Source organism: Megachile rotundata, chromosome 1 (genome assembly GCF_050947335.1).
Source record: "Megachile rotundata isolate GNS110a chromosome 1, iyMegRotu1, whole genome shotgun sequence".
Taxonomy (NCBI): Eukaryota; Metazoa; Arthropoda; class Insecta; order Hymenoptera; family Megachilidae; genus Megachile; species Megachile rotundata.
In genome coordinates, this window is record NC_134983.1 from 17,423,173 (window position 1) to 17,442,841 (window position 19,669).

General features: G+C 33.7%; 2 protein-coding genes and 1 long non-coding RNA gene across 6 annotated transcripts; 2 read left to right on the plus strand and 1 right to left on the minus strand.

Annotated features, from left to right (window-relative positions):
- The first annotated feature begins 180 nt into the window (after nt 1-180).
- Nucleotides 181-5,424, plus strand: LOC100880422 (RNA polymerase II-associated protein 1). Its single transcript, XM_003704889.3, has 8 exons — nt 181-804; nt 888-1,503; nt 1,580-2,084; nt 2,169-2,338; nt 2,431-2,590; nt 2,676-2,955; nt 3,038-3,141; nt 3,214-5,424. Exons 1-8 carry the CDS (start codon nt 331-333, stop codon nt 4,547-4,549), a joined length of 3,645 nt encoding a protein of 1,214 aa, XP_003704937.3. The 5' UTR covers nt 181-330; the 3' UTR covers nt 4,550-5,424.
- On the minus strand, nt 4,727-19,159 carry LOC100874667 (CB1 cannabinoid receptor-interacting protein 1). Its single transcript, XM_003704921.3, has 2 exons — nt 18,984-19,159; nt 4,727-7,073 (listed from the first exon to the last, which is right to left on the minus strand). The coding sequence occupies exons 1-2, from the start codon at nt 19,157-19,159 to the stop codon at nt 6,749-6,751; spliced, it is 501 nt and encodes a 166-aa protein (XP_003704969.1). The 3' UTR covers nt 4,727-6,748.
- Nucleotides 5,917-18,986, plus strand: LOC143264120 (uncharacterized). Of its 4 annotated transcripts, none has more exons than XR_013037634.1 (9): nt 5,917-6,006; nt 6,554-6,681; nt 7,128-7,319; nt 7,399-7,930; nt 8,000-8,124; nt 9,250-9,393; nt 14,635-14,715; nt 15,151-15,325; nt 15,520-18,986. It is a non-coding gene; the product is annotated as an uncharacterized LOC143264120 (long non-coding RNA). The 4 variants fall into 4 exon arrangements; XR_013037637.1 differs by lacking the exons at nt 5,917-6,006; nt 6,554-6,681 and adding an exon at nt 6,803-6,942 and having other exon boundaries at nt 15,520-15,754; nt 16,758-18,986; XR_013037635.1 differs by lacking the exons at nt 5,917-6,006; nt 6,554-6,681 and adding an exon at nt 6,803-6,942 and having other exon boundaries at nt 15,520-15,559; nt 15,625-18,986.
- Nucleotides 19,160-19,669: the final 510 nt, after the last annotated feature.

Here is a 19,669-nt window from a genome sequence, read left to right on the forward strand (position 1 = left end):
TCGAAATATTAATAATAAGAAGAACATGTATTAATATTGCGTTCTATTTATTTACTTATATACACTTTGCATCAATAGTTTTAGTTATCATTTTTAGATTACGAATTACAGTTATCATTTAGATTACGAACTATGCGCGTTTGCACATGCGCGTTGCCCTTAGTCACAAAGCGTGCTTCAATCAAAGCTGAGATGCGCAAAATGAATACAAGTTCATTGAAAGATGTTTACGTTTTTCTAACCTACAAATTTTCGTTAAACACCAAATAATCTATTACGCATGGAAAGTTAATATACAGTTTTTTAAATATTTATTTAAAAAGTTTCAAAATGATGGATAATACCCCAATTTTAAAACGACCTAAGCCGACTGATAGCGAAGAAGAATTATTTCGAATGCAAGAAGAATTTTTGAAGAATAAACAACAACCTTCTGCGAAAGTAATTAATTTACGAGGAACAAAATTTTTAGGTTCTAATTCTACTGAAATAGCTAAAAATCAGATTTCTACTGGTAAAGTAAGATCAAAATTTTCTGAACTAAAGAGACTTAAGACACAAGATAGAGTTTCCACTTCACAAATTGGTGGTGATGTTATAAATCCTGTAATTAAAGATGAAACTGAAAAAAGGTTGAAAGATGGACCACAGGAATATGTTCAAAATGTTCCAATATCACCATGCAATATAATATTAGGAAATATTATTGAAAAAAAATATGATACAAACAAATATGAATTTGACAAACAACAACCTTTTCATTTAGACTCAGGTTTTCCTGAAGTTTTTAGTTCTTCACACATGGTATGAAATATATTAAAATCCAATATGTAATAGCTATTGTAATTTAGACTATTGTATGTAATATCATTGTAAATATGTTTCAGATGAGTAATGATAATCAAAGCTTATTTTGGCAACAAATTTCTTCTAAAGAACATATTACTAATAAAATAGAAAAACCTGAATTCTCAGAATCTGTAAATAATGTTGATAACAGTGTTGTTATAGATGGATCATGGGCACTTGAGATACATAAAGAAAATTTAGAACGATTAAATCAAATGAGTCAAGAAGAAATATTGAAAGAGAAAAGTAAACTTGAAATGACTCTTAAACCAGAGTTAATACAATTTTTAAAAGATAGAAGAAATAAAAAACAAAAAATGAATAAAAATCAACAAGAGCATGAAAATTTACATGTCCCTATGGAAGATGAAAATACAACATCTACAAATGAAAGGAGAATAATTTCAGAAGCTTCTGATAAAGTTAATGATGATTCATTCAAAAATGAAGGTATTATGCCAATGCAAGTAGATAAACCAGAACAAAGTATACCTAATCCTTCTATGGAATTGATGGTACAAGCTAAAGAAAAAGGTTGGGTGCATATGGACTCTTTGGAACCTGAAAAATTGAAATGGATGGAAGATTTATCTGTGGAGAAAAAGGATGATCCTGCTCCAGATGAACCATATAATGCTCGTTTTGACTTTAATGGTAAATAAATTTATTATTAGAAAACAAGAATATTAGCACGTTTTTAATTACATATTTTTAATAATTTTTTTAAAAGGTTTATTGTTAGCATACAAGGATGAAAGTGTGTCAGTTGTAAAAGGTCTTCATCATCATGGAGAAGAACCTGATCGTCCAGGTTATTCTCTACAAGAATTATTACAACTAAGTCGATCATCTGCACAGCAACAGCGTTGCACAGCTCTTACAACAATAGCAAATATTATAGAAAAAAGTCATAAAGGGTGGTATGACAAAGTATTACAACCAGCTCCACTGACTACACTGAGTCAAAGAAATCTTCTACTATTACTAAGATTTTCCTTGGATGATACTTCAACAGCTGTAGTTACAGCAACTTTACAAGCACTTAGATCTTTCTTATATAGTGAAGCAGATGAAGTCTGTTTGGATAGATTATATGGTTTCCAAAACTATAAAGAACCTATATTGTCAGTCCCAAAAACTGATGTTACTGATATAAGTAATTTAAAAGATCACGAGCTGGCACAATTAGATGCGATTGCTGCTTTGTTGAGAACAGATATACTTTTAAGGATTAGGTATATCTAATGATTTTACTATTACAGTTGAATAAATTTGTAAATTTATAGTTCTGTTGATACATTAATTAAAATTTGTTGCAGATATATTTTAAGTGAAGTACGGCCACCACCTGTTGGAGTAACGTGTGCGTTAGAGATATTAGTTAGACTTGTAAGACATTCACATATTACTGCATTAAATATTGCAAATACCCCATATTTGTTAGAAACCATAATTGAACACTTTATACCATTATCTGCAGATGCATTAGGTTTGTTTTAATGCACTTTTTACATAGTGAACTGTTTGGTGTCTTAATGTAATAAATATTTTAATAATAAAATATATTTTTTACATCTGTAGCAATGGTAGATACCATAAATAATGTTTATGGAGTACCTTTAGTTGCTGCAGTCAGATTCTGTCGGATCCTACTTTGCTATGGAGGAAAATCTGTTGCACGGAAATTAAATAATTTAAAAATTGTACAACGTATTATATCATATATCAGTTGTGATGCGGGGTAATTTTTATAATACAATTGTACATAATACAGTATGTTCTGTTTAATATATCATATTATATCATTTTTACATTTTTGTATCCAGAAAAGGAAGTTTCAATCTAAGCATTGAAAGTTTGCGATTATGGAAAACATTACTACTTAATGAAGAAGCAGAGGATAGTCTGACTGGAGCACAGTTAATTCTTATATCACAGTTACAACTTTTATTGGCTCATCACGACCTTCAAAATGCATCTGAGTTATCTTGTGAATACGCAGCAGCTTTAATAGCTGTTGCAAGTTGTCTGACACCTTTAAAAGTTAATATATCAGTCTTACTGACTAAATGGAGCACTCAGTTGTTATCCTTAAATAACATAACGGTATCATAAACTCAAATTTATTGTATCATAAATTATATAAATGTCATAGAATATATTGCATATAAGAATTATTATTTTACAGTGGGGTACTACAAAACTCATTGCAGAAACGTTACTGGCAGTTAGCGATAATACAGCGACTAAAACATTGATTGTATCTCGGTCAGAGGTATTCTCTAAACTTTGGTAAGTATTTTGTTGAAATTTTTACTGAAGAAAATAGGAAACAATTATATAATTTCATTTCATTATTCACAGCTCAACTTCAAATTTATTAAGTGATTGCTCTCCAGCTACTGAACGTGTGCCTTCTTCCTTACCTTATTTGGGTGTTTTGACTCATGATGGACAATTACAACCTATAGTATCTCAACAATCTTGTCTACCTTTTCTAGCAACTGTTTTGAATGTATTTGTTAATCATTCTTTTGAAGACGAAATTTTGAGAATTCTTAATCTACCACAATTACATAAATACTTAAAGAAATTAGATACAACAGTTTGGTGTTTAGAAAACTCTTGGTATACCAGGTCAGAATTATCATTTTTAGTTGGTATAGTAAATGCAACTTCTCTCGTTAAAAATAGATTGGATAATAATACGAGTCATACCATATGGAAAATCGCTGTTAAACTTGTATCATCTTTACCTGCCGATTTTTCATCTGATACAAAAAGTATGCTCCGAGCTGTATTATCTGAACAGAAATTAAATTTAGAAATAGCAACGAGCGAATTTGAAAAGTTACAATTAAATTCAAACATCGAAAATATGAAAGTAAATTTATTCCATAATGTAGCTAGTTTATATGAACAATATGTTGCATCAAATGGCGAATGGAATCAAGCAGCAATGCCTAAAGACTGGCTTTACTTACCCATAGTGCACGTTTACACAAAATGTAGAAATAGTGATACATGTGACGATAACGATAAAACTTCGATCTTAACTGTATTAAGTTTAGAATTAATATTACCTGATTTGGTTGAAAAATTATCACAAAGCTTACGATTTAGCAGATTGGTACTAGCATATTTGTGTGACACGTTGTATTTAAACAACGATGTTTCTATTTTACTTACTAGAGCTGTTTCAACTTTATTGAAAGATAATTATAAGAAACTTAACTTTTCAGTAGATTTACCAGGACTTCATTCGTTTACTGATTTATTTACTGCCATGTGCGAACATTTTTGTTCAACTTCATATGGTGATTATGGCTTCTCAATGGTTTTGTTAGTACCGATTGCGCAAAGGCATGATGTCCATTACAGAAAACTGTTATGGTCAGAACACGCAGGTTTGCTTCGATATCTCAGATTACCTGTGGAAAAATTAGGTATTCCGCTAAAGGAATATTTCTATCCCCTCGAAGAAGATACATCTTTAATAGAAAGTTACTTAACAGCGCTTGTTAGGGGAATAGTTAAACAAGTTTGGTGTCCTATTCCTTATGCAATAGCTGTACACCACTCTGCAATGTATTTAAAACAGTCGAACAAGATGGCAGTACGAATGAGAACACAGCTGGAAAAAATACCTAACAAGGGTCTAGCTGCTCTGTTATTAAATTATAATCCGCCTACGTTATAAAGTAATTCATAAAACCTTCAGATTTTGATAAAAGAGTAAAATTAATGATAGTTTTATAACTTGAAATGTATTACAACAGAACATTAACAGAAATCTATATTCTGTAATTACAATATGAATTTTATTTTCACATGTCTCTTTATCCAATAAGTTCTTTAACTTAAAGTATCAAATAAGTTGAGGATTAAATAATTTATTTCAGTCAGTAGTAAAACGTACATGTATTAATTAGGCAAAAAACTAATCGCGTGAGAAAAGAATAGGAACAATCTCTGTTTACATAACACATACAGGCACTGTTTGGTCCTGTTCACTGGTTGCAAAAATTTATAATAAATTAGTGCTGTAATTAGGAAAATACAATAATTGAAATGTTATGGTAAACGCTTCATAATACATGTTACATATGTATGCACATACATGTAGATTGTATATAATTTATAAATTGAATGTGTACATATTATTATTAATTTAGAAAAAGCATGTCTTATTCGACGTTTTTTTATTACAAATATTCGGTTTACTGATATATAATATTGATAAAAAGTTAAATTGTACTATCACTATTATGTTAATACTATAGAAATTATGAATATCTATGTAATTAGAATAATATTCATATAAGCGATGAAATTATTTAAACAATAAATAACAATGGATAACAATTATTATAACAAATCGTATACACGAATACAATTTTTATACTTAATAATTCTAATTAATTTAAGAGAAGTTTGTATTAAATTTTTTAGGATAAATAATCTATTTTCATATTTTTATTTGTTTGTAAGGATAGCTAGATATTAACATAAATATGTTGGATTGTTTTTGTCAAATAAATAAATGATAAAATGTGGCAGTAATCACTGCATCAATAGTTTTAATAATTTAGCGTGTTACGTATAGCACGCCATTTTACCATTTTATGTAAGTTTCGTGTCCAAGCACATTAAAGTGCGCAAAATCGTTATGACAAATCATAGGTAGAAAAAGAAAAGCTTGCTATTCTTACAAATCTGGAACTGAGCTTTTTTACAAAAAAGATTACAGTAACGTTAGTATGCAGTAATTATTTTTTTTTTTTTGTACAACATTATACTTTCAAATTAATATTCGAGTGTTTCTTCGATTACTTATTATTTAGTTTGTATGGTTTTGTCATTAATAAGCAAAATGCGTTATTGGTCAATATACGAAATGTTTTCTTTCTAAAATGTGAGATCTGTGATATTCTAGATAATAATTATTATTCGTTTCCCAGTCAACTATATTCAATTCGCACAACTCGGCTAATTTGAATTTCGCACCATTCGGCTTCAACCAATCAGAGCTGACATGCGCAGAATGAACAAAAATACGTGATTTATTGAACATAGTTTTCCCTGCAACAAATAATAGATGCTGTTTTATGAAACTTTACATCTGTCATCTTTAAATTCATTTAAACACAACAGGTGGTAAGCTATCGTGTAATATTTCAATTTTATATTATTATGATATCGATATATTTATATCTATTACGTACTGAGTAAATATTTTCATAGTTGATTCCTTAACGCATATAACTTTGTTGAGAAACAAAGTTTAGCAGTATCATACGTTGTCCTAAAATATCATTTTCATGTATAGCGTAGTCATTGCGGCAAATCTATATTCTATAACAATTTACAACAATACACTGTCGATATATGTATATATATACATATTTCACAATATAGAAAAATAGGAGGATGAAATCGTGTTTTAACTGCGTTCATAAAACGGGTCCACCGTTTCATAATTACATGTCTAGTCGTTAAGGGATCAAAAGATATCGCTAGAATATTTTCGTACGGTTCAATTGTTATCTGATATTTTGTTACATGACTAATATAAAAAGAATAATCGATCTAGCAAAAGTTGTCGAAAACGATCATTTTATTTCACGTGCAAAGAACTTTGACGTCTTTAAGGTACCGTCGAAAAATACGGTACAGTTATGTGAATGTACCGTTTGAATTTCAGCCAGAAGCCCGCTATGAGCAATGCTCTCTTCCTATTGGTCGACAAGCGATTTCGATTTCAATCGATAACAATGTTTGGTTCCTTCTGTCAGCCAATCACAATTGATGTAACATATTTACCATACTCGAGTAAGCACAAGAATATTAGCAAATTTCATTACGTGATGGCTTTCATGACGTTAACACCTACCGATTGCTAAGACTCTATACCTAACTTCCTGTATGTTTCCCGGTCTACGGTAACTAATCTACCTTCTACACTCGAACAGTCTAATTCGATGCAATGCAGTCTGGCGCCCCATTCGCAATGGCTTTGATCATCCTGGCGGTAATATTTGATTTGCAGACAAGTAGTCAAGAAACCGGAACCGAGTACACGCATAGTGATAGGTAATTCTTCTCGGTGTCCGCGAGCACTTGCGGGTATACCCTTCGTGCTGTGATAAGCGCTGTAAGCACAGGCAGTTCCATCCCTCGCTCGCTCTTCTGCCTCTACTTGTTTGCCTCCTATGCTGAGGGATCTGCAAAATCAACGATCATCTTTTATCATTTTTTTAATGATTTAATAATTTCAGCGATCTCCATAAGGATTAATAGTACGACAGTACTGCTAGTATACATGTTAGTATAAATGAGAACCATATAGCGAGACTATACTGTATTAAACCATGAAAGTGGCATGTTGTAAAGACTTTTAACAATGATATAGTAATGAGGAGAAGGACTTGATAAACATTAGTGGCAATAATACTAATGAAAGAAAAATGGTGAAATTCCTTATTGATTACGTTTTATAATTAGCTGTCACTATTTCAGTTTGTCTTAACGGTTTCGGTTTTATTTCAGTTTACAAAACGAAATAAGGTCACCCCGTTTTTTTGCACAATGGCGGTCATTACGGATATAAAGGATAATAAAATGGAAGGGTAGGAGTTAAAATTGAAATTCGGCAATTTGCAAGGCATCCTAATATCGCGACTATTTTGTAAACGGTTGCGGTTCTCCAATACGTGCCTGGTAGTACACAATAGCGGCCGGAAACGAGGTTCAGAATCTCGAACACTGGCCTACCGAAGATGCAAATGAATTTGAAGCACGATTCTGTAACATCGACTCGATGACACGAGTCCTGCTATCGATTTACGATCGAATCCGACTTGCTTCGATGCGCGGCTACAATTGAAACTAAAGAGCGATTCAATTAACCTTTCCATAGACCTCTACATTTTTTATTTGTCAATGCAGAATATATTTTTAGGTCCGCTGCTACTATTTTTATCATTGGAGATGTGGAGACTGAAAAATCCATGATTTTAGGAATTTGAAAATTTAGAAATTTAGAAGTTCGGAAATTTGACAATTGTTGTGTTACAAAAAGGTAAAAATGTTACTAAAATGTTGGAAAACATTCTTTTACACGTGACGTTTATAGGAACTTTCCTTGTAGATTGGAATCCAATTACTTGTAAATGCACGATTCGAAGAAACGGCTTTCGTCGAACAGTTATAAAGGACACGCATAGAGATGTATTTTTATCGACTAGTAAATTTACGTCATTACGAGAAACAACGGTAAGACGTTCTATAAATAGATTAATTCAAGATACTGACCATTAAATATTAATGTATTCTGCATAGTAGTAGTATTTTTAGTGTGTTAACTGCGAGCGAAATAAGTGCATGCCAATGAACCATACGCGTATCAATGTCGAGCATCATTCACGTGTTTGAAATGAGTTCTCGTGACGCAGTAGGCATGTATAATTATTTGCTAAATTACAGTCAAGTCAAGCCGCAGATTTTACGTCGTTACCCCGAGTTAAAATCATTTCAAATGTGCTTCTTTTTTTGCTGGCTTTGGCACGATACTTCAAATGGAAAGGTCTAATTAGCTCATATATTCGGGCATTTGAAAATTTCGAAATTTAAATACGTGAAAATACCTGGATTTAAAAATTTTGATGTTTCCAATTTTCAGAATTAAAAAATTTCTATATTAGAAAATTTTAAAAACGTTAAGATATTAAAAACGATTTATCTTTATCATTCTTAAATTTAAGAAGAGTTATATTTACTAGTAAAAAATGTACCTATTTTTCTAATTAGAATATGATGTGTTGTTAGCAATTTAAGAAATGACTAGAATACATAGCACGATATTACTCAGCAAATGAAATTGTAACGATAACTTTTCCATTTCCATCCTGCAGATACAAATTATAAAACAACACAGATAGACGCTTGATCGGATTAAATTACTTATACAGCAGGACAATCGATAAATTTCAAGCAGTACAGGAATTTGCATCTCGAATTAATGGGATTGTAAAAGGGTTTCGACATTTGTTTTCAAAAAGATAGACACTCTTCTCTTTTTCTTACTTTTATTTCAAAATACAAAAAATCTTGTACAATTTGATGATACAAAAGTATCAAGCTCGAAGAAAATGGTTGAAGTCTTTCATCAGTTTTTAAATTTAAAAATTGGCGAATTTCCATAAGTCTCAATTTGTAATTTTTAAATTCTCAAATTCACATAACTGTCACAAAATGTAAAAAATAGTTCATACCAATTGCACCGATTAAGACACCCTATATACTCTTCTGGAGCCGTGCTATAAAATAAGCAATAAAAGTAGAACATTTAAGACGATGCACCGCATGTCGATCAATCGTAATCGTGAAATCGTTTGATAGGAATAGCTGACGCTGATAGCAGTAACCTGAAGAGAGAGATTCGAGGACGAATTGCGAATAGTATTGGAAGGTGTCTATACCCACGATCAATAGGTTGTATCGTGAAAAATCCTGGCTCATAAGTATTGTAACATCATATCTCAGGTATGCTTTCTTTTGTTTAAGGTTTGATCTTTTCTATTAATCTCTCGCGAGCTTCTCTGAAAATAGAGTGGGTCGAAGGTTCTCCAATTAATGAAAAACCAATCGATTAAACTCTGATACAATATTCATTCGTCGAATTCTGCAAATTACAATTAATGTTTCGAGACAATTCAGTCCTTCTATATTGTTTCCATGTATTATATTTTTCCAAGTTATTCAATTTTCCAAATTTTTATTAATATTGTTGGCCTTAAAAGACTTGATTAGTCATAAAGATAACATTTCAATATCTACTTCAGCACAACATTATAAATAACCGCAACTTTATTCTTCCATAAAACTTACATTAGTAAATATTTCGAACGAGATCGCTCAAGGGACATTTAGAATCAAGGTGAATTACGAGCGCCTACGAGTTTCAAAAGAACGGCACGTAAGAAAGCATACAACGATACCTATCTGATAGTCAAGCAACGGTTAAAAATTTGCTGTTTCTTTACGTACGTGCAGAGTGTATATTATGAAGTAAAGAGGGACGTTATTTCTAGTCGATTTCAAACGACGAAACCACTTTGCGATCGTCTTGGCCGATTCATCGAGTGCACTTGTAATTTGCTAACTAATTCAAAGTTTCGCGTGCAAGTAAAATTTCTTTGATGAAATCAGACAGATTCTAGTGTGCTCTCCGCTTTATAACGACCATACATTTTGTAAAAAAAATTCATGGTTTGGATGATACCATAAACGTAGGGACTAAGAAGAGACACTTCAAAATGAGTCCCTCTCCCAAATGAATCAATTAATTTATTAGGAATTCCTTGTTTATAATAGTAAATGAAGAACTCGTTGAAAGTAATATGATATAATTTACGTTAAAACCAGCAAGGAGCAAATGTTACATGTACGCAACATCGAGTGTGGTAGATATACGTGTGTATACGAGCAAGTTAATTTCAGTTTATTCGTATTTTCAATGAATCGCGCGTATAATTAAAATCGAGTGAATTAGCCACATAAATCCCTTCTGGCGAGTGGAACTTCCAATTAGTAAATTTAATGTTTTATCGAGAGAGCAAGAGACGGATAGGGAAACGGTCTTCTCCCTTTAAAAGCAATCTGTCCGTGAAACAAAAAGCCATTCGCGATCTTGTAGTTCCGGTACGTTTCACTTCTTTTTTTTGTTCTTCTTTGCACGGAATAAAGGAGACGAGACGGTGGGCATTGAAACGCGCGAGATCAAAGCTAGACCTTTGAAAAATGCTCGCAAACAGCCTCGTTTAGACGCACGGAAAGGAACATTTGACAGACAAACCTGGTCTTTCTTTTTGTCGTTAAAATGAGCAGAAAGAAAGTTTCGATGTAACCCAGCGAACGCAGGGTAAATCGAACCTCTTGTTAAGTAAGCCGACAGTCACTCTTTATTTTACGGGGATACTCTAACGAACGCTTGAATACTGCTGACGGTCTGTCTCGACGAAGTCAAGCATCCTTCGATGAAAATATTTGCATACCTACACAATTTTTCGAGCGTGTTAAATAAATCCGATATTTTGCCATAATTCTAGGATTATTTTCGTAAGTGGAAAATGTAACAAAAGTACTGTTATTTTAACGTAAAATACATTTGTGTAGCTACAATTTGTTATCAAGATTACGTCCAATGGCTCGGGATGCTATTCGAAAGGAAAGGAATCCTTAATTGCAATTGTTTACAATGTTTTCGAGATAAACTTTCCTTCGTTCTATAGTACGTTCTTTTCATTCGTTCGGACTCCTCCACGGTTAAATGTAACGTAACATTTTGCCTCATTCTTTGCATCAATTGGCTGTGGGGTCGATTAGTTGTTATAGACCTCGTAGAAGTACGTTGTTGTTCTAGATTCTAGATCCACAGGTCTATAATACTTTCGAAAGTGGAATATTTTTTTATTCCATGACCCCGTTGACTGTTCCACGATGCTGTGTCTCTACACTCGCTTTGCAGGTAGATCTTTTTATGCAACTTCATGAATGCATTCACTACTTTTATTTAGTTTGATTTCTTCATCAATACGATATTTTTAACCAGAGTACTTATATTCAGTTTCATTAAAAGAAGCGATATCTTCCTTTCAATCTTACCTATCCATGAATTCAATTAAACTTGGAAGTTTCAAATTTCTAAATTTTTAACTTTGGAAAGTAACGAAGTTTCCAATTATTGAATATTTCAAAGTTAAAACTTTGTAAGTTTACAATCTACTGTAATGTCACTATACACCATTCATAGTAGACGAACCGTAATGAAAGTTGTTCAGAAAACGATATACGAAATTAAAGCGCAGAACATTGAATTTTTTCAAAATTTCAATTTAATGTTCTACATGGAAAAGATTTATCTGTCTTATTGCTCGCGACTTGCATTCACCAGAAGCGGAACAGTTCGTTCGGAAAAATAAAAGAGCCGGTTTTGAATACGTTCATCCATCCTTTTTTCAATGTTCTTCCTTCTCGTGTGTCACATACATGTGCATTTTGCTCGATATGACTAGAATCGATTCGAAAATGTCGATTGTTAAAGTGCAGTGGTAAAACGAACTGTTAGAGAACACAGACACTGTGTCATCTTTGATTACACGTTTTTCGGAATGATTAAAGGTAATTATCAGTACTCGAATTACTGGCTGGCTTAACAAGGTACACGATACCGTAACAACCTTCGGTAACGATGCTGAAATTATTCATATAAAGTTTCATCCTCTTTTATTGCGTAACCATAACAATTTTTCATTTATTAACACGCAGATCGATAAATACTTTCCGCGAAGCGTCTGCTATATTTTTCCGCGATGTTACCACATCTTCCCTTCATTTTCATTGGCTAGGTGAAATATTTTATCCGGCTATAAAGTACCGTAATTCCCGAAAATAAAGTTGCGCGACGCTGTTTGAATCGATAGAACATTATTTTCAAAGAAAACGTGCTTTATCGAAGGGGTGAATTTAAATTTATTTAACGCGGAAAGTAGTTTCACATGTTGAAAAGTGGAGCCGAACAGAATAGACGGCTGTGCCGATAACGTGTCGAGGATTTTGTAAATAAGCTTTTTCGAGATGTACCTTCCTTTATGTGGCGCAACCAGTGCTTTCACAGCGGTTGCTGCTGCTTCGGATGTTTATTGACGCAAGTCACGAACAGCCACCGCCAACAAAAATCTGATCAACTTTCGCAAAAGCGAACACTTCGATAAGTACTAGCTGCACCTGGAAATTAAACTTCTCAAGCTTTTCTTGCTTCGTTAAGCGATACGAGATAAACTTGAAAAACGTCCAGAGCTGTCGATAATATTGGTCGTGAAAAGCTTCATATACACGTACGTACGTTTTGTGCAATTGTTAGTAATTTAATATGATTGCAGAGTTCTAAAAAATTTGCGAGTTCAACCAAACTTTATCTCGTTAACTCTGTAACTATTATAATTGGATAATTTTTAATAAAGCTGTTGAGGAATAAATATTTTATTTGTTACATTTCCAGGTGTATGGTCAAATTAATGTTATTAATATTGCAATATATTTTTACGTGTTATAGTATTACGTTTAATACAACCATGAGTTCGAAGCGGTATATCACCGTCAGGTGATGGAACGCGTTATATTGCCACGCGTTAATATTACCTTATCGGCACATGTCGTTTATCACCATGTTCCACATATCGCTACGTTTTGCTACGCGTTATGTCGCCACGTGCTTTATTATCATGTTATATGCCTACACTTTAGTGCTGCTACATGTATATCACCACGCGTTATATGGCCACGCACTATATTGCCACGCGTTATATGGCCACGCACTATATTGCCACGCGTTATATGGCCACGCACTATATGGCCACGCGTTATATGGCCACGCGTTATATGGCCACGCGTTATATGGCCACGCACTTATATTGCCACGCGTTATATGGCCACGCACTATATTGCCACGCGCCATATATTGTTACGCCTTATATTGCCACGCGTTATATGGCCACGCACTATATGGCCACGCGTTATATGGCCACGCACTTATATCACCACGCGTTATATGGCCACGCACTGTATTGCCACGCGTCATATATTGTTACGCGTTATATTGCTACGCGCCGTATACTGTTTCGTGTTATATTGCAACGCTCCGTATATTACTATGTACTATATTGCCATGCGCTATATGGCCACGTACTATAGCGCGTAACGATATAGCGCGTGGCAATATAGCGAGTGGCAATATAACACGTAGTAATGAAACACATGGTGATACATGATAATTATTGTCAATGATAATATATCACTATGTGTTTTATTACTACGTGTTACATTGTCACTCGTTATATTGCCACGCGCTACATCGCCACGTATTAACACTGTTACGCTTTAAAAACTAAATAAATAAGAAACGCAGTTTTTCCTTAGAAAAGCAGTTAAATATTAGAAGTGCTTGTTAATTAATCTGTCCTTTAAAAAACGCAAACAGGTATATCGCGTGATTCAGGTTAATCAGGTACGACCTTAAGATGTTGAAGATTCTATGCAATTTAGATGGTAGTCAGGGTAAAATTCATGCCCGGACTTTCCCCACAGAATATATTCATTCGGCTAGCATGTTTTAGTTGAAGTTTTAGCGAAATATATAGGTAATATTTTATCGTTATCGAATAAAAGGGTATATTGTAATTTGTAAATATTTAATCGTGCTTGACGCGTCAAATTTAATTGGAAATAGTTAACGGAAACGGACTGTGAAATACATTGCGAAATAAAGGTAGTATTTTTATAAATACTAGCGTGCACAGGACGTCGAGAAAGGGAAACCAATTTCGCATTGATCGCCAACCAATTTGCAGAATAATTTGCGGAACCGAATGTGCTCGTTTAAAACTTTATTCCAAGTTGTGTTTCTCTATGAATATGTTTGCTTTGATATTAACATGTAGTGTTATGATACTATAAAATAAGACCCATTATGTATTCAAGAACCGTATATTGTTTCCATCGAATATCATCTTCCACAAATACAATGCTTGCAAACATTCTATTTAAAATAAAATAAGAAATAAAATATTTATTAATACATTTTACCATAAGAACCGTTCAATTGCTTTTTTTTCTATTATACTCTCAATGTCTATTTTTAATTAATTTACTAACCTTCGTTATTGCTTGGAATATAAATTTTATTCAGCTCAAAAGGGTAAACATTAAATTGTTTATTTTTAATAGGAAAATGGATTCCTCTCGACGGTACGTCAATATCAGCAACCATCGAGTCGACAGCGAAATAATTCAGAAACTTATTTGTTGGTATGCGATATTCTCCTGCTATCATATAATTATTTAATATTAGCCACGCGAACCCATGTTTACCCGCCAACGTCAACAACGATCCGCATATCGTAATTGCCAGTAAGGCAGTAATTTTAGTTGCTATTCGTGCTAAGAACAGCACCTGATTTTCTTGCCTGCCGAAGAACCGCAGTAGTATGTCAGTCGATATTTCGAGCAGTCGTGTACGATTACGTTCGTCTTCAGACGTTTCTATTACACCAGACCGTCTATTTCGAACGAAAATTTGAATTATTTACGACCAAAACAACCGCGAAACGTCAATGTTAATCGATTTCGTTCAGTTTTATCAATAGCCATAAATTTCAGTTCAATTCATGAAAATTTGTGCATCGTTACAAATTTTATTATATTATACACATGTTCAGTGAAATTATTTAATCATGATTTCAGGACTATTTCGAGTAGGGTAGACAGTGCGTAGGGGGAGAGCACAGGAAGTTTAGAGCAGTGACGAGTAAATCAAGTGCTTGCTGAAGAGCCTCACGAACACTAGCTTGCGAACAGCCACGAGATTCATGGAGGTTCACGTTTTCTAATTTAGAAATTTAGAGATTTAAGAAATGTGGTAATTCTGAAATCATATTTAATTACTTAGAAATTATAAATTTAGTAATTTGAGATTTTTAAACTTGAAAGTTTAAAAAAAAATACATAGAAATTTTGCAATTAAAAAATTGAATGATTAAATCTCAAGTTTTTAAATTTTCTCGAATCTAAGAATGTACAAGTATACTAAAGTTTTTCGTTTTCAAATTTCAGTCAAAATAAACTAGTAGTAAATGCAGCTGAAGTTCTAGTGGTAAGAATCACAGCAAAGATTCGAAATCCGAGTGACGGCATTCATTAAAGGATTCGTTGTTTCAGACACGAACCGAATGAAAATCGTAATCGATTCGTAAGTTTTACAGTTCAAGGCGATACCCGATTATACGTATTGTATATACGTGGCAGCACCTGGTCTGCTCTCACCTTTCCTGGCACACTTCCATTACAGGTACTCATCGGGACATATTGTAACTTTAACTTGCTTATTGTTGACACGGTAACCCCAATTGTTCCCAATTTCCTTTCGCTGCTTTTTCTCTTTTTTTCATGCAGTCTATCGACGAGCGTTCAATTCCGTCCACCGGTGTTTATTTAGCAAATATTCGTTAATTAGGAAGATTCCTCGAGCAAACACTCCGCTGTCGGTTCTGCTGGTGAGCCTAATCTGTTACTTTTTGACGTGTTTTCAACCCCAGGACCTCGTGAATTTTTTAGAACCACGCTACTTGAAGTTTTCTTTCCTCCCGAAGCAAGTTCCATGAAAGATTCACGATTACTTTTTCTTTTTAACGAACAACGTGCCTTTTCTCCCTTGACGTTTTTGTAGAACATTTTATGCACAGAAAATTGAAAATCGTCATTTTGATTGTGGTGATTTCTTCATCGAACAAATTTTCGAATTGAAAAATTTAGAAATTCGGAAACTTAATTTTTAAAATATATTTCCAAATCCCTCCTTACATTATTAACTTACAAGATCACTATTCTAAGCACCACGTGGCTTACGTATAATTTCAGTGGAAAACAATTCACAACAGTTTGAGAGCCACTGTTTTAGGGGTTAAGTCGTTTAACCAATTGATCTCCTGTCGAGCAAACCAAAAGGATATTTTAACGTCCACCCATTTGTCATCGTAGCGGTTATTTCCTGTGTTACGAGCAGTCAGGCTATTAGTATTCTCATATAGTGACGTCCCGTAATCCTCAAATGATACCCACGATCAAGGTTTATCGTTAATTCGAAGATCATCGTTCAGAACTTTTTGGTCCAATTACCCAGGAACAGCGAGAGGATGATTCTTTACCTATAATAACTTATGAAGAATCGTTGGATAAAAACTGATCTTCTTTCTCATGTCATTTTACTTTTTCCTTGGCTTAAGACCGTCCATAAAATACATAATGCTTTATAAGGTCAGGAAGATGGTACTTTATACTTCTTATTCCTATAGTAGGATTACTCTCGGAGAAGAACGGTCGATCTCCAGAGACTCCAGCGAAAAATTACCTTCTTGTTCGAGCCTTCATTTGGTAAACCTGCTATTGATATTAATATCTATTTCCTGATACGTGTTGCATATTCAAGATTTTTATATCACCTTTTACTTCAACAGTTTTAATTCCTGTTCTTGTTATTGTATTACTTGTAATACTTGTTATTGTATTATTAGTTAGTTCGTATCCTAATATATATAAAATATTCGATATCTATTTTAAGTCAAATCCAACTGTTATAATATATCCAACAGTCCGATACAATAAATCATATCAAATAATTAATCAGTTTGTAACTAGAAGTAGAAAGCCGTGAGAGTTTGTTATGCAAATTTCTTCAAAAAAAAAAAAAATGGCTACGCACAATCGAGCGAAATATAACACTTTCCCAGATTTATGTTTTAAATATCGAAAATTCAAAGCATTCTGAAGAGCAATGAATCACAGCTCGAAAGCGGTAGAATGATGTATGTGCATCTTGCGATACCTGGGGCCATACTTGGATATCGTGCACGAATTGTTGCGAATGCTCGCGTTTCGTTGTGCATGCACAGTCGCCTCCAAATATGCAAATTTCTACGTACACATTTTGCTTCTTTTTAAATGGTTCAACACGCCTTTCTACTTTTGCTTCAGTACACGTTCGAAAGTATGCAAGAAAGTTTTTTCAAATAAACCGTGCCACGGTTTGTCTATAGCCGCGTTCGATACTTTTAAGTTTCACCGTGGAATACGGCGTTGCAGTAATAACAAACGTTAAATGCAAAAGAATGAGGTCTATCAAACGAATGGTCTAGATCGTTGAAACAATGTTCTGGTGCACTTTTGACATTTTGTATTTTATAGCTAAACATGGTGTCGTGTATATTGTACCATAAGATAACATTCTTTCTAGCTTTCGCATGATTAGATTAGGACGATTAGAGATATTTATGAGTACGCTGGAAAATTATCGATTTTTACATTATAATTTACTAATTAATGTGCAACGTAGGGAGTTGGAAAATTTGTAAATTCTAAATTTCCAAAAGCAGGAATTCTCTAAATATTTCAGACTTTATGTTTATTATTATGTTTCATTGTAACATTACTACGTTTCCGAATTTCTAAATGTCCAAATTTTCAAATCCTCAGATTTCCAAATCATAAATTAAGCTTCCAAATGTTTCAATTTCAGAATCCTTCAAATTTATGCTTGATCGAAGCTGTTGACACTAACGGCAAAACTAGAGGAACTTTACCACCTCGGCAAATATTCAAGTTATGCCCGAAGTGAATATTTGAACGATGTGAACTAGGAACCCTATTAACATCAATCCAAACCTATAATCTGTAAACACGTGGCTAGTCGAGTAGAATAAGACCGCGTGTGGTTAAACAAGTAGAACAGATCCATATGTGGTAAGCCAAGTAGAATAGCACTGTACGCAGTCAGACCAGCCGAACAATGCGGTAAAATGGAAGTGGTCACTGTGTAATATAGTTTAAAAGTTAGGTATTTGGGAATTCAAGGTTTCATAAATTCGACAATTTCGTGTTAGCAAATTTATAAATTTGGGAATTTGAAAATTTGGAAACTTAGGAATTAGGAATCTTGGAAATTAGGGAATTATGAAATTAGGTATCTAGCAAATTAAGAAATTTAGAGTATCAGAAACTTAAAAATTTAAAAATGCGAGAATTTGATAACTTTTCTACACCCTGCATCCTGCATGCTATGTGACAGGATTCAGTCTGTATTAAGGGGAGCAGGTGCATCCTAACCCCTACCTGATAAATAAATGTCAGCATCTTTTCACGGGTTCACATTACGTATTTAGTCAAGCTCAAAATTGGTTAAACAAAAATCAGAAAGGAGATCGACTCTGCTTGTAAGAGATATTAAATGAATCATTGCAAGAAATGAAGAATTACTTTTGTTAACGTGTTGACTATCATGGTGGACCAATGACTAGTATTACAATGAAATTAATTTTTTAACTAAAAAATAAACAAGAAGGAACGAGTATTACCATCGAGTTATAACGTACGCTAACAAATTAAAAGACTGAACTTGGAAATTATGTATGCTGTCCTTAACAATCTGTTATAACGTGTCTGACAACATAAGTCGACTGTGGTAATCAACGTGTTAACAAAATGACTAAAAAATCGTCATCAATCGTCGCATTCACTGTACCCACTCCAGCAGTTGGGGCGGTTTGAAACTGATGTCCAGCCGATAGGTAGCCTCGCAGCTGAGCTTAACAGTCTTCAGTTGCCGAAATCGTGCCGAGGTTTCCATTTTGCAGTAAACTGGACCGGCAGCCGGTTCCTTCTTCAAGGACAAGGTCACTCGAAAATGTCCATCAGCACCCATTTAGCCCCATTATTCTACGTTAAAGGGAGGATAAAAAAAAAGTACCGCGATCTCTTCAAGGACCACGAGGATTTAATGAAAACACGCAATGTTAATCACACATGTATTATTCACGAGTTTGTGGAGACACGTTTTCGCGAAGTGCAAAAGCGTCGCGAGTACAAGCGGACGAGCGAACTGCAACGTGCACCTCGAGCGTCACGACGCTTACTGAACCACGTCGTCGTCGTGGATGGAACGTGATACCAACACGCAACAGCGGCTCTAACTTTCTGTTTTACTAATCAACCCCCTGTCAAGTGTTATTCCACGATGTGACGTGAAAATTACCCTCTATCAACTTTACGCGCAATTGCTCCGAAATCGATGATAATAATTTAGTAAACACATCTATCACAAATTAAATGAGTAAACAAGTGGTATTATAATATATAACTTATAGTGATATGTGATACATGTGACGATATATGACACATAATATAACGCATGACGATATAATACATGACGTGA